This window comes from Trachemys scripta, chromosome 9 (assembly GCF_013100865.1).
Source record: "Trachemys scripta elegans isolate TJP31775 chromosome 9, CAS_Tse_1.0, whole genome shotgun sequence".
NCBI lineage: Eukaryota > Metazoa > Chordata > Testudines > Emydidae > Trachemys > Trachemys scripta.
Window position 1 is genome coordinate 67879484 of NC_048306.1, and position 15258 is coordinate 67894741.

A 15258-nucleotide genomic window follows, 5' to 3' on the forward strand; every position below is an offset into this window, starting at 1 on the left:
GCCACATACCTACAATGTAATATGAGTGTCTACAACTTACTGCAAGTCAGCTAGCTGGACCACAGTTTATTGGTTGTTTTAATTTCACTTTTTCAGAAGCTTTGGAAATGCCCTTTGCCACTTTCTTTTAAGGACTCTTCAAGTTAGAGTGTAAATTAATGCGTAGGTGAATTAAATCAGGTAATTAATTGTTTGGGGGGTATGCTTTGAATGGGAAGAGTAATGTGATCGGGGAGTGTCTCAACATTTGCTGTGCTTGTAATGGAAAGAGCTTTTTGCATGGTGGATGGTTGTTATGAGTTAAGTTATCCACTGTATAATAAAGCATCAACAATAAAAATACCACTGCAGCAAGTTCAGGTACACAGTACTACTTTGTCACCAGAAATGGACCTGCAAACTTTTATCTCACTAGTGGCATTAAATGTTACTAGCTTCAAGGGATCAACACTGGTCTGAATTCTCACTAAGAGAGGCCTGGGAAGAAATGAAGTTGCTTTGTAAGCTTGGCTCACATTGCTGTGTTGACAGCAATGTCGTTTAGCAGTAGCAAGTTCTGTCACGTAAATAGGTTAGACCAAAAATCTAGAACCATGTCTCTGTAACCTGTTTAACAAACTTCAGTGCACCTACCAAACATAAATAGACTGGTTACATCAGCTCTATGGATGTTGCTATGTGTCAGCTACTGTATGCTCCACTTACCATGAATTGACATCATGTTGCTGTTTTCTCACAGTCATTTCTTACAGTGCTGAGTGCGAAGTTCAGTGTTAGTTAAGCGTCCAGCAGCTATTCTCATCTAAAATTACATTATCCAATTCTCGCTAACTTTCATTTCTATCAGAGTAGATACACGGCCAAGGCAGAAGTGAATTTGCTTTGCAGAGATTCAAAACACTAAATGCATTTTGTGCATTAGGTCCATCAAGTTGTTCAGTATACTGAAGGACAGAAGTTGGAAGTCAATGGCCTTCCAAATCTTTCATTCTGCAGAACACTCTATGAGGAGAGAGCCTCCTGTGGACCATCTCCCCTCCTAACCCCACACTGCATCCTTCCAAAATACTTCTTCCTGTGCTTACCATTTCAAGTAGGGCTGTCGATTAATCAGTTAACTCAAGCGATTAACTAAAAAAAATTAATCGTGATTAAAAAATTAATCGCACTGTTAAACAGTAGAATACCAATAGAAATTTATTAAATATTTTTGGATGTTTTTCTACATTTTCAAATATATTGATTTCAATTACAATACAGAATACAAAGTGCACAGTACTCACTATATATTATTTTTATTACAAATATTTGCACTGTAAAAATTATAAACTGTAATGCAATCTCTTTATTGTGAAAGTGCAACTTACAAATGTAGATTTTTTTTGTTACATAAGAGCATTCAAAAAACAAAACAATGTAAAACTTTAGAGTCTGCAAGTCCATTCAATCCTACTTCTTGTTCAGCCAATCGCTCAAACAAACAAGTTTGTTTACATTTACGGGACATAATGCTGCCCGCTTCTTATTTACAATGTCACCTGAAAGTGAGGACAGGTGTTGGCATGGCACTTTTGTAGCCAGCATTGAAAGGTATTTACGTGCCAGATAGGCTAAACATTAGTATGCCCCTTCATGCTTCGGCCACTATTCCAGAGGACATGCTTCCATGCGGATGACGCTCGTTAAAAAAATGTGTGTTAATTAAATTTGTAACTAAACTCCTTGGGGGAGAATTGTATGTCTCCTGTTATAGCAATCTCGGATGATGACCCAGCACGTTGTTCGTTTTAAGAAAACTTTCACAGCAGATTTGACAAAACACAAAGAAGGTACCAATGTGAGATTTCTAAAGATAGCTACAGCACTCAACCCAAGGTTTAAGAATCTGAAGGGCCTTCCAAAATCTGAAAGGGATGAGGTCGCGAGCATGTTTTCAGAAGTCTTAAAAGAGCAACACTCCGATGTGGAAACTACAGAAATGATTCACCAAAAAGAAAATAAACCTTCTGCTGGTGGCCTGTGATTCAGATGATGACAGTTAACATGTGTCAGACCGCACTGCTCTGGATCGTTATCGAGCAGAACCTGTCATCGGTGTGGACACATGTCCTCTGGAAAGGCGGTTGAAGCATGAAGGACATATGAATCTTTAGTGCACCTGTCACGTAAATATCTTGCAATGCCAACTACAACAGTGCCATGCAAACACCTGTTGCCATTTTCATTTGACATTGTAAACAAAAAGTGGGCAGCATTATCTCCTGCAAATTTAAACAAGCTTGTTTGTCTGAGCGATTGGCTGAACAAGTAGGACTGAGTGGACTTGTAGGCTCTAAAGTTTTACAATATTTTATTTTGAGCGCAGTTTTTTGTACATAATTCTACATTTGTAAGTTCAACTTTCATGATAAAGAGATTGCACTACAGTACTTGTATTAAGTGAATAAAAAACCTATTTCTTTTGTTTTTTACGGTACAAATATTTGTAATAAAAATCATCATATAAAGTGAGCACTGTGTGGTAACTGAAATCAATATATTTGAAAATGTAGAAAACATCAAAAAATATTTAAATAAATGGTATTCTATTATTCTTTACCAGTATGATTAATCACAATTTTTTTAATTGCTTGACAGCCCTAATTTCAAGTAATGCTGGATCTAGTAATACGAGTCAGGAGTGCAAACTACACGATGGTGCTGCTTATCCCAGCAACCACACAAGCCAATCCTCTCCAACTCCAGTTTTCTGTACCTCCAAGTAGCCAGCCACAAGCCACACTCCCTTAGCTCTCACTGGGCTGTGCCCAATAAGAGGATCCTTACTTGCCCTACCTCCAATTTGCATTGGATTACTTGAGGAATGTGGAAGGACATTACCTCTACATCCCCAGCTGTCAAGCATCTGAAAAATTACGAAGAACACTGCCCCAGCGGAAACTGAAACCTACTATTTGTGCCATGTGAATATCATGGTGCTTGCTAGTTACCTCACTCTGCTCTTCTTTAGATGGAGGGGCAAGAAGTCAAGCACTGATAACAGAGAGTAGCATGTAGCGTTCCCACCAATGTAAAGCAATTTTGTCACTTATTTTCACAATAACTCCTGATGTTTCTCTCTGGGGAAAATAAATACCACAGTAATAAATATCAACACTGAAAAAGAAAAAGCACTAAGAGTCCTTAGATGCTCACTCTTTCCATCTTAGTTCCTTATATATAACATCATATGTATCCAAAACAAACTTTTCTTCATCTGAAAAAATACAAAGCACCATACACCTAAAATTTACAGTGCAACAAATATAAAAGTATTTAAACACACAACATATCACAGATCTGTTACCATTTTCCAAACTGGTTAAACATTTTGAACATATTACTGCTGTCTGACAAGCCAACTTGGTGGATATACATTGATGATACAAATGCTTCATAGGACACTCCGTTCTAGTTGTAACAGTTATGCTACAAATCCATACTCTGGCATCCACCGATAATTAATTACTTTACTTATACGTGGTGTGCTTTGTCTCACTAAATCTTTTCACATTATGATGTATTCATTCAGAATATAGTAGCAGCTCTTTAGTATGCTTTACACTGAGCACGTTGATTATTCTGATAAACTGTCTGTCCAGGATCAATGTAAAAGCTATTAACCAAAATTAAGAGCTCAAGCTTTTACATTACATATCGTTAGAGCAGTGTGACAAAGAGCACATCACACCAGCATGCCGACTACTTCCAGATCTATGTCAAGGTCCTGATGCTAATTTTTAAAACAGGCAATGAACTGGAGCCTAGCAGACAGAGGCAACCTCTCCTGTAACCTGATCAGGAACATTATAGTGTCTGAAGCCCAGGATGAAATTACCAGGAACCAGTCACTTATGGTGGCTGGTCCTCATGTGTGCCATGCACTACAACTGGAGATCAAATAAGTCCAAGTTGTGGCTATTTTGGACCACAAGAAAGGACTTCTCTCTTTATGCAAGCCTTCCTCAAAAATGGCTGCAGAATGACTCAAGTTTCTCCTGAACAATCAAGAAACACTCCATGTAAGGAGACAACATGAACAATGCAATGGTAAAAAATATATTTTATATAGGGCATCTAGAAAACTATAGTAATAGCTGATTCAAACCATAGATAAAAGGCATTTCCATCAATGGGTGCACTTAACTTATCCCTTTTGTTCTGCAGGTCCACAACACTGGTATCTTGCAGTTGCTGATTTCCTGATCATATCAAAATATCCTAGAATACACTAGAACTGAGCGGGAGACGGATTTATGTGAAAGGCTTCGGGGCTGTCTGAGCAGGTTTCACCAGCACTCAATTCACTTTTACAAAGGAAAAGGAAAGTTAAAGATTCCTGTAATGACTCGTGTGACTGCAAAAATCTAGGGGAAAAAAATAACTATTACTATTTAACTTAAGCACTTACCCATCCAAGACTCTGAATCTGCTTTATAAATATTAAGCTTAACCTCCTCACATACTTTTGTAGGCATGGGGGAATTTTATAGGTTGGATTATCTGAGGCACACAGCAAATGGGAATCACAGCTGGTCATAAACCAAAGCCTCCTAACTCCCAGTCCTGTACTGTTAAGCACTCAGCCAGAGGTCTACAAAGTGTAGTAGGGCATGCCTCCCCTAAGGGGCGCAAAGGAACGTTGAGCGCCATGCGGCTGGGGCCTGGGCCAGTCCACATGGGAGGGGGAGGGAGCACGACCCAGCTCCGCTCCTGGCCTTGGCTCTGCTCCCGGCCCAAGCCTCGGCCCCCTTACCTCTGTGCCCCTCCCCGGAGGTGCAGCCCCGCTCCCAGCCCAAGAGGAGGGGGGGGGGGACACACAGACAGAAGTAAAGGAGGGGCATGCGATAAAGTTTGGGGACCACTGCACTAAACCATGCTACTGCTACCACTATGGTATAAATTTTGAATTTACAAGGAAGATCATAAAAGAAAACAACTCAGAGTGGAGATGTGGATGGGGAAGGGAGGTAGTTGAGATTGAGAAGGGGAAGCGGTAAGTAAAGTGTAGATGGGGAGGTTACTGATGCAATGACTTTTTATCATGTGTTGTTGGAGTTGCAGTCATGCAGCCTTAACTATAACTTAACAGTTTGCGTGGGAAGGGGGAATGAAAGCTGCTCAGCATATCTTAAAGTCTGGCCATGTCTGTTTAGAGACCTAAAAATGGATTTAGAAGTCTAATTTTAGGCACCATTGGTTTGAAATTCTGCCCTGAGATCTTACAAGAAAAGCTGCAGGTTATTTTTTTTTTTTTAATTTTTCACTTCACTGTCTTAGATTAATATAGAAAAATAAGATTACTGAAGGAATTACACATAGCAGTATTTAAAAATGCTTGATAATGTTCATATTCTCCATCAATACAGGCAGCTGTATAAACCCTATATATGCCATTTTAATAAATTTCAACAGGAAGAGCCTAATAACTCATTAAGAAAGGAAGATCAGAAGTGAAATCAGATAAGGAACAGCAGGACATTTCCACGGTTTGCACAAGACATTTCAAATTCACATGTATACATTCTAAAAACACAGTACTAAACTCACCTTAAAAGGAACTGTAGCAATTTTCTGCTGTTCTTTAAGTCTGACTTCAGTTTGAATATCCTCATCTTGATACATTAAGATATCCTCTGCTTCATTACCTCACATTTAATGTTTATGGGTAAGATTTTTCAAAGGATCACAGAAGCAAATTTCAAAATCATTAATGTCTTTAAAATTCTATTGTTTGCAGTGTTGTTGTAGCCATGCTGGTCCCAGGATACTAGAGAGACAAGATGGGTGAGGTCTTTTATTGAACCAACTTGTGTTGCTGACGAGTTCCGTGTAGCTCGAAAGCTTGTGTCTGTCACCAACACAGGTTGGTCCAATAAAAAGTATTATCTCACCCATCTTGTCTCTTTAAAATTCTAGCCACTTTAAACTGCAAAAGAAATTCCACTCCTTGTTATTTAAGGTTTAAATTACCTGCTATCCTTTCACATATTAGCTACACCACTACACACAATTATTTACACATAACATTAAATATCTGACAGCCAAGAGCTAGAACACATGCAACATTAACTTCTGTCCCCATTGAAATAAATGCTAAAATTCCCTCGGACTTCAATGGAATCAGAATTTCACTTTTCCATCCCCCCTTCTTTTGAAAAACACAGAATACATAGTGTTAAATTCGAATGTCTAGGTTTTTGATACTTTACCACAACATCAATGCCTTTTAACAAAATAAACAAGTTTTTCCGGTATCTGAAAAGAAACCCCTTTATGGAAATTTGTAAAAAGTAAGCATCAGAAAACATGAGACAAAGCACATATATGGGGAAAATTTTAAACATCTTACTATTTAGAAATGTATTTAGAAAACAATAATGGAAGGTTGCTACCTATCCATAGCATTACTGAAAATAAATAAATACTTTTGCCACTTGAAGTATATTATTCATATACACACAGGTATTTAATAACTGACACCACAGAGGCCTTCCAGCCTGACTGCTTTCCAAGTATCAATGTTGAAATAGAAGTTAGCGAAAGACAGAAAATGTCGAAGCCTGGGAGTTTTCTTTCACTCTGATCACTTAGAACTGATCTAATCAAAATTTTTTGAACTTTTGGGGATAAAATGAAAGAAACTCTTATTTGGACTTTGAAGCATGTTGCATAAATTACAAAATATTCAAGATAAAATGTTTGAGATAGAAATATATTTCTTAGCTGCCAAATGCTGACAGTGAAACAAAAGTAAAATCAATCTACACACATATGCAGACCAGAGTAAAAACATTGCCCCAAATGCAATGGAAACTGTTATGTGGCATCTTTATCCATACTGAAATTATGTTGATAGACTTTATCATATATCTGAACAGACACCTTTGTCAGATACAGTTAACAAATGCACCAGCAGTACCTTAATGCTTCATGACCATTAACCAGGCTTTTTTGACTCCAAATTGGTGCCTATGTTATAAGCAACCTTTCCCAATTACATTTTTAAATCTCTTGTGAAAAAGCACAATTAAGGAGAACTGAGAATAAAAGTACAGTAGTTTGATGAAAAATGGGGGAAACCATAGTTATGGCAGAAAAGCTGCACAGAGTACATTCTTTGTAAGGTCAAAACTATATCTTAATCAAAAATCTTTAATACAATACACATCCGCAGGCAGTGAAACTGACTTATCAAAGAAAAACGATGCCCTTGAATCACAATTTTGAAATCCATGGTTTGAACCACATCGACAATATGTAAAAGAAGTTTTGCTGTAAGAACTGAAGATTTCATTAAGATTAAAGTAAGAATATTTATTGCATTTTCAGATTGCATTTTAAAACAATAGTGCACAATGGCTTCACTTTAATCTCCTAAAATACGTACTTAAGGTGGGAAACCTTCTGGTTGGTCATGACATTAATAAACAAGGTATAGTCTTGGTGCGTTTCTTCAAGGGGCAGTATTTAGTTCAACAAATTGTACTCCCTGTGCTCTAAAACAACTGAATTAGTGGTGTGTGTACACTAAATCCGTTTATTTTAAATTTATTGTGTCTACATTAAGTGAAATAAAAACATCGCCCTGTACAATCCACTATCAGCAGTGAGTACAACAGCAAAAATTATTATACAGTTTATACACACTAAAACCTTTTCCTTTTTCCTATAAAGAAACCAGAACAAACCTAATCAATATAGAACTTAATTTGGAAGAACTCAAATTACAGAAGGGAAAGCCAAAATTATTACGGTTTTTACTGAGCCCCAAAAAGGTTCCTGATCATATTGCCAGAACAATAATGAGTGCAGCTGGAAGAGTGAAGCATGCTAAAATTGTATTCTTGGGTCTTTATAAATTTACCAAATATTTAAATTAAACATGGCTAGTTAAAGAAATGTCTGAAGCAGAGCAATATAACCGGGAATTCTGTCTTACCAGTTGTGTTGTTTTTAAACCCAACTTATACAATGCGCAAAGTGCTAAGCAACACTACAGAAACACATTTACATCAACACTGAAGATTTGGGGAAATGAAATTCCAACAATTTTATTTTTTAATGAGCTGTATTTTCTAAATTTGTTTTTATTTTTTGTGTTTTCATACAATTTTGAAAACAAACGCAGCACGTTCACATTTTCCCGAGGAATTATAAGAATGATCTCTACAGGGATAACGTTGAAAAGCCTGAAGCTCAATCAATTGATGTTGAAAACTCTCAAAAGGAGTAAAGGCTTGATCTGCATGGTCTAGAACATGTATTGTAATTTAATAGAAGAGATGGTCGTCTTTAATATTAATGATTTAAAAGAACTTCCCAGTTCATGCGGAGAGTATAGTCCAAGAATAAATCAAATTTGCTGAACGCATTTTATGCTACGTAAGTGTATACTTTGCGATCCTCAGGTGTTCGTGCCAAATATTCTCTCTCAATAAGTCCTTCAATACGTTTTTTAATAACAACTGGACTTGGTAAGAATCGGGCTTTCAGCTGCTGAGTTACCTAGGACATAAAAACAAGAATAATTAATGCTATATTGCAGATGATAATGCGTTAGGCTGCACAACACAAAAGTACACTAAAAATAATCATAAAAAACATTTGTTAAAACAGGTTGGGTGTAACCTTTAAAGTTTACATGGCCAGCTGCACACTTCAGGTACTAACCAAGTGAAAAAAATTGAGTTTGTAATAGAAATTAGATTGATCCATATAAAAATAAATTTGTTTTTTATTTCTGTACCACTGGTCCATCACATCCAATATTCGGCCTCCATTACTGTCAATAGCTGATATTTCAGAGAAAGACAAAAACCAATAATGCACCAGGGCAGGCAATTAAGCAGTTACACACATGGGAGAAAACATCCTTCCTCACACCAGCAGCCTATCAATTTATACTCAGAAGAATGGTTGGCATGAATTCTGTGCTGAAGTTTTCTCATCGTCAGCTTTCTCACTTCTTGGTGCAATTGTGTGTTTATCATGAAGCCTCTCAACCTACAACCATGATGACAGTTAGAACTGGCTGGAGACATTTGCTGTCTGTGCAGCCTTCAAATTTAGTAACTATGAGTGTCAGGACTCTCCCTACAAAAGGTTCACTCTTTGAAACTCACTCCCCTTGGCAGCTCATCAGACCCCATGGTTGGCAATTTACAAGTTCAATACAGGATATCAACCTTTTGCAGTCAACTCACTGTTTTTTATTATAAAACACTGTACTATAAACAACTGGTTGACATAATAGCAACTAAAGGAATTAAATACATCTATGCTTCCAGAGGTATGAGATAAAAATATCAAGTCTCTCTAGAATCAGTTTAAAAATCGAACTGCTGATAAGGCCTTGTAACTTCGCTACATTAACAGAAGAGTAAGAATTGACAGAGAAATCTAAGATGTGCCCTTTTCCTAACCTCTTAACCACGTCAATACTATATGTGATGTTACCTCTGCTACTAGCACATTGTGCTGCATCTTCTTTCTAGATTTCATTATCCGCACTATAGCAGCTTCTATCTCATGTTTTCTGTCATCATCTACTTTCTGCCTTGTTTCTTTTCTTTCTGGGTCCGATTCCCCTTGTTTGGCAGCAACTAAAAGAGAAGATGAAATACCTTAAGCAAAAGTCAAAATTATTAATTTCAATAATATGAATATGCACAAAATTTAAATTTCACCCACAGAGGAATTAAGTTTCTTGGTTTGTGACATTTTCAAGTGTGGTTTTTAATGAAACGTGGCCACAAGAAGACAGACATACATAGCAATCAATGCACATGTAAGTAAGTATGTGTTACTATTTTGTCAGTTGCTATTTACTGTTTAAAATTTAATGTACTAAACTTCTCAGCTTTTTAAACAGTACTGAACTTTGTTTGCAAAACTTTTTTTGGCTACTGTCATATTGAAGATTCTTCTCTTTAAAACTACACAGATTTTGCCAAATTAACTTTGAAACTATGGGTTATATATGGTGTTTTCTTATTAAATTGCACATAATTTAGAGTGTGTGTCAAAGAAAACAATTCTGACAGCGTAGTTGGGTTTTATTTCCTTTGCTTGTCAAGAGACTTTTTCAATTAAGGCGATGTTTCAATTACAGTGGGAATTGCAACATAGTAAGGAAAGGGACAGAATTTTATTTACAAGGTTACTTTCCAAACCAGTTAAACTGCTGAAGATAATTAGCCAAAAGAAAAATACCAATCAACCTATTCACTTTGTTTTCTGCCCTTTTTGGATTTTGAGCATTTTCTACCATCACCAATTTCTTATTTCTGTCCTTGCTTCCAGTCTCTCTCCACCTACAGCTATTATTTCTAGGCACCTCTTCTCCCATACACAAATTCAATATTTCCTGCTTTTGAATAGGAGTCGTCTAGCTTCAAGATATCCTTTTTCCTCATTTTACTCTCTCCACTCAAAAACCCTGAACATCATGGCAGCCTTCCCTCTGGCTAAAGATAGAAAGAACCTTCCTTTTCAGTTGTTCACTAGAGAATGCTGCAAGATACATCCTCTCATGGAGTCAAGAATTGGTTCTGTTGTGCTGCTAGCCTAGAAAACAAGAGGCCAAAACTCAAATATAACCTCTGATGAAAATAACTGTATGAATTTTTCATCAATATGTTCAATTAAGAGCCATAATTGCACTTGTTTATGTAGTGCAAAGGGTGATGGGAATAAGAGGATTGCACAGTAAGAGAATAATTTAGTATCCCATTGGAATTTAGGTGTTGCCACAGAACTTGGTCCCCTTGTGCCACAGAGTATGTGAGGCACTAGTTAAGGTGCTCTAAAACACTGGTAACCTGCTATTGTATCTCTGCCACCTTAAGAATACTCCATGCAAGGTAGACATGTTAAATCATGGATACCTTGGCATTTTGCTTTCATCTGCAGACACCCAAGTTCACTGTAGTTTATGCAACAACATATATGTAGTGTAATCACAAGAGCATACTTTGGGTTTAAGATGTTTGCAGTCTTGTCCACATCCACTGTTAGGAAAGGGTTAAAATGTCTAATATTTGCAATGTCTGGCATGAGAGAAGTACAGTGATTGCACTTAAAATGTATCTGAGAGATTACCAGTTCCAGTGATATGTTCTATTACAAGTCAAAAGAATCTCTCTCAAAATTACAGAATATTTTAAGATGCTTTTTAAATGCTACCACTGTGTATTGTGGGATAGGGGTTAGATAGATCTTAGTTCATACATATAATGTATAAATAATAAGTACTAAGTACTAACACACTCCACTCACATATGCATATACATATACAAGTGTCTCAACATATTCCACCATTTAACTTCAAAACTTTAGTGAGCTAGACAAAAATGGTTACTTACCTGTACGGTTATTCTTCAAGATGTTGCTGCACACAGGTATTCCACTCCCAGCACACCCAGCATGCTGGAGCCAAAGAGTTTTTTGCAGAAGTACCTGTCAGGGCGTTGCATGCACCCTGCACATATTCATGGCCTCTCCTGAGCCTATAAAAGGGCAGTGCTGCCCCAATCCCTCAGTTCCTTTATGCCAGAAATATGATGAAACAGGACTCCAATGCACAGGGAAGGAAGGGTTTAGTGGAATACACACATGCAACATCATCTTGAAAAACAGTTACAATACAGGTAAGTAATAGTTTTTGTTTCTTCAAGTGGCTGCACATGTGTATTACTCAGCAGTAACTCACAAAGCAGTACTGCTAGGCGGTAAAGTCACTCTGAGCCCTAATAGTGACTACAACACAGCCTTCCCAAAAATTGCATCAGATCTCAAAGCAGTCACAATGGCGTAATGATGAGTGAAGGTATGCATAGACGGCCAAGTGGCAGCTCTACAAACATCCAACATGGATATGTCCTTCAGAAAAGCCATTGAAGTAGCTTATGTTCTCATTAAGTGAGCAGACAGTCTCTGTGGAGGCAGTGTGTTCGCTACCCCATAAACTACAGTAATACAGGAAATATTCCATCTAGAAATTGTGTGTGATGTGACCTTTCATTCTATCAGCATAAGAAATACACAAGTCAAGGAAACAACCTGAAAGATTTAGTCCTGTCCAGTTAAAAGATTAATACTCACCATACATACAAAGTACGTATACGTTCATCATCTTTATGTAAGTGTGGTTTTGAAGGAAGAAAACCAGTCAGTATATTGTCTGGCTCAGATGAAAGGCAGATACCACTTCAGTCAGGAACTTCGGCTGTGGCCACAAAGTTACATTATCTTTGAAAACATAGTATATATGGGAGTCCTGCAGTGACAGCCTGAAGCTCACCCATTCTTCTGGCTAACAATGACTATGAGAAAAGATGTCTTCTGACACAGGCGACACAAAAAACAGGTGGCCTATAGGTTCAAATGGAAGGCCCATTAAAGTGGCCAATAAAATATTAAGATTCCAAGGTGGCAATGCATCCTTTACCCAGGGAAATAATTAAACAATCCCTTTTAAAAGTCTAGAAACCATCAGGTTAAAAAAAACCCAAAAGCCCCAAAAGATCTTCACTGAACTGGAGGACAAACTGAAGAAGTTCTTGGAATCCACTGGAAACAACTTTTTATTTCAGAAGGTGGACAAAGCAACTGGGGGAGAGGCTGTTCTAGACTGATTCTGACAAATATGGAGGAAGTGGTTGAAAATTTGATGGTGGAAGGCAGCTTGGGTGTAAGTTACCATGAAATGATGAGCTCATGATTCTAAGGAATGGCAGAAGGGAAAACAGCACAATAAAGACAATGGACTTCAAGCAGGCAGACTAGCAAACTCAGAATTGGTAGGTAAGATGCTGTGGGAAGCAAGTCTAAGTTAAAAAAAAGCATTCAGGAAAGTTGGTAGGTTTATTAAAGAGACGTGATTAAGGGCACAAGAGCAAACTATCTCGGCATATAGGAAAGACAGGAAGTATGGTAAGAGACCACCCTGGCTTACCCAGGAGATCTTCAACGACTGGAAACTCAAAAACTAGTCATATAAAAAGTGGAAACTAGGTCAAATTATGAAGAATGATTATAAAAAACACAAGACAAGCATGTAGAGGCAAAATTAGAAAGACCAAAGCACAAAAAAAGATTAAACTAGCTAGCAATACAGAGGCTAACAAGAAAACATTTTAAAAATACATCAGACACAAGAAGATCAAGACCAATGACAGGGTATGCCCATTGCTCAGTGAAGAGGGAAAGAGTAAGAGAAAATGCAGCAATGACCAAAGTGTTTTTGTTTCAGTTTTCATCAGAAAAGGTTAGCAGTAAACATCAATGTAAATGGGGAAAATCGGAGGCTAAAATAGATAAAGAACTAGTCAAGTATTATTTAGGCATGGTCTACACTAAAGAGTTATGTTGATGTAAAGCAGTGTATGTTGACCTAATTATGTCAGTGTACACACTACAGCCTTGGTCCCACCAATGTAAGGGCCCTATTACACAGACATAATAACTCCATCTCCGCAAGAGGTGCAAGGCTTATGTCAATTTAGTTAGGGCGATGCAGTGTACGTGCATTACTTATGTCAGTTGTTGGCTGTCATTCTTGTCAATTTCATGGCTCCAGCACGGAGCCGTGATATTGAGAAAAAGGCCCAGCTGTCATCCTGGGGAGGATGGGTGGTTCTAGCTAGAGCCCGGCTACCCCCAGGGCTCCCCACTCCGAGCCGGGCTGGGCCCACCTAGCTACCAGCTCCCCGCTGGGAGCCCGGGTACTGCTCATAGGGAGCCCGGATATGACATAACTTTATGCAAGACGGGTCTTGTAGGATATCATTGGAAAGGTTATTTTACTAAATGTGATTATCCAATTTGTATGCCTGCATCACTTCTGTATCTAAAGTTCGGAATATGGACTATGTAACCATTACAACTGAGTGTGTATTGGGAAGACACCCACCAGATGACAGGCCATCAAATTTGATGAGCCATCAGGAAGGAACAACAAAACCATGAAAACACTAATCTCTCTCCCTCCTGAGCAGCATCCGGGTATGTAACTGTGACACTACTAGGTCAGGTGATCTTGTCACCTGATACTAAACATTATCTGGGACTTCTTGTAACTTTCCACTGTAAAGGAAGGGGGGTCAAGTTTGGGAAACAAAGGATTCCTGCCTTATGTAAATTCTATTTAAGGGTGGGGAGGAAGGCAAATGGAACTCCTCCTCTCCAGCCTGTCTGCCCAAGAAAAAAGACTGCTAAAGCCACCTGAAGGGAAGGCGGGGGGAGTCCAGACTGAGACAGGGGTCCAGTCTGAAAAGAAATATAACTGGAACTCTGAGCCACAGAAACTTTGCAGCCTGCCTAAAATAACATTTAGGGTAAGAAATTACATTTTTTAACCTGTTTCTTAAGTATATTGAGCTTAGCCTGAGTACTTAGGTTTATTTGCTCAGTAATCGGCTTTGTTCTGGTCTGTGATCTCTTATATTCACTTAAAATTCACTTTTGTAGTTAATAAACTTATTTCTTGTTTATAAACACAACCCGGGGAGCGGGGGGGGGGGGGGGGGGGGAGGGGAAGAGAGGGAGGCTGTGCATCCCTTCCTCCACATTGAGGGAGGAGGTGGATTTCATAACATATCTTTGGGTCTGCACTCCAAGGCAGGTGGACACCTGAGGGCTGGGGCAAATCCCTTAAATTGAGCCTTCCCAGAATTAATCTCAGTGTCTGTTTTTTTCTGCAGTTTGGTGTGGCCCTGCCTGTGTGTGTGTGCTGGAGGAAGCTTAATAGCTTGGCTCAGCAAGACAGGTAAAAAGGGTGCCCAGGCTGGCATAACAGGCAGGCTCAGTGGTATCTCAGCACATCAGGTGGCATCCAAAGGGGGGCAACCCGTCATAATCTGGACCTACAATATCTTGACGTGAGGGAGAAAAGCACAGCAAGCCTTGAGAACTGGCCAAAATTTGAGGATATAGATATGAGGGGTCGATTTGTCTTCTGTCCATGCTTGGCTAGCAAACATATGTAAGCATCCCATCCTATCGGACACATCGATAATGACAGTCTTGGATGGAAGAGGACAAGAAAATAGTATCTCCCCCCGCATACTTTTTTTGATCCATCCATCATTCTAAAGAGACTAGAACAGAAGGAGGTACATGGACCAACTTGTCTAAGGGATATCTGTTTGGTCAATAGACTGACTTTAGTCACCCATGGAAGATGTGCATGCACAGCCTGACAAGTTGGGTCACATA

The 15258-nt window shown here is 38.5% G+C and overlaps 1 protein-coding gene across 1 annotated transcript in view; it reads right to left on the reverse strand.

Annotated features, from left to right (window-relative positions):
- Positions 1 to 7335: 7335 nt before the first annotated feature.
- Positions 7336 to 15258, reverse strand: part of CUL3 (cullin 3) — a 109335-nt gene continuing 101412 nt past the window's right edge. Inside the window, exons 15-16 of the mRNA XM_034781197.1 lie at positions 9499 to 9644; positions 7336 to 8547 (exon numbers count right to left, since the gene is read on the reverse strand). Of these exons, the coding sequence (XP_034637088.1) occupies positions 8416 to 8547; positions 9499 to 9644 (278 nt within the window). The 3' untranslated portion in view covers positions 7336 to 8415. The remainder of the gene's footprint in view (positions 8548 to 9498; positions 9645 to 15258) is intronic.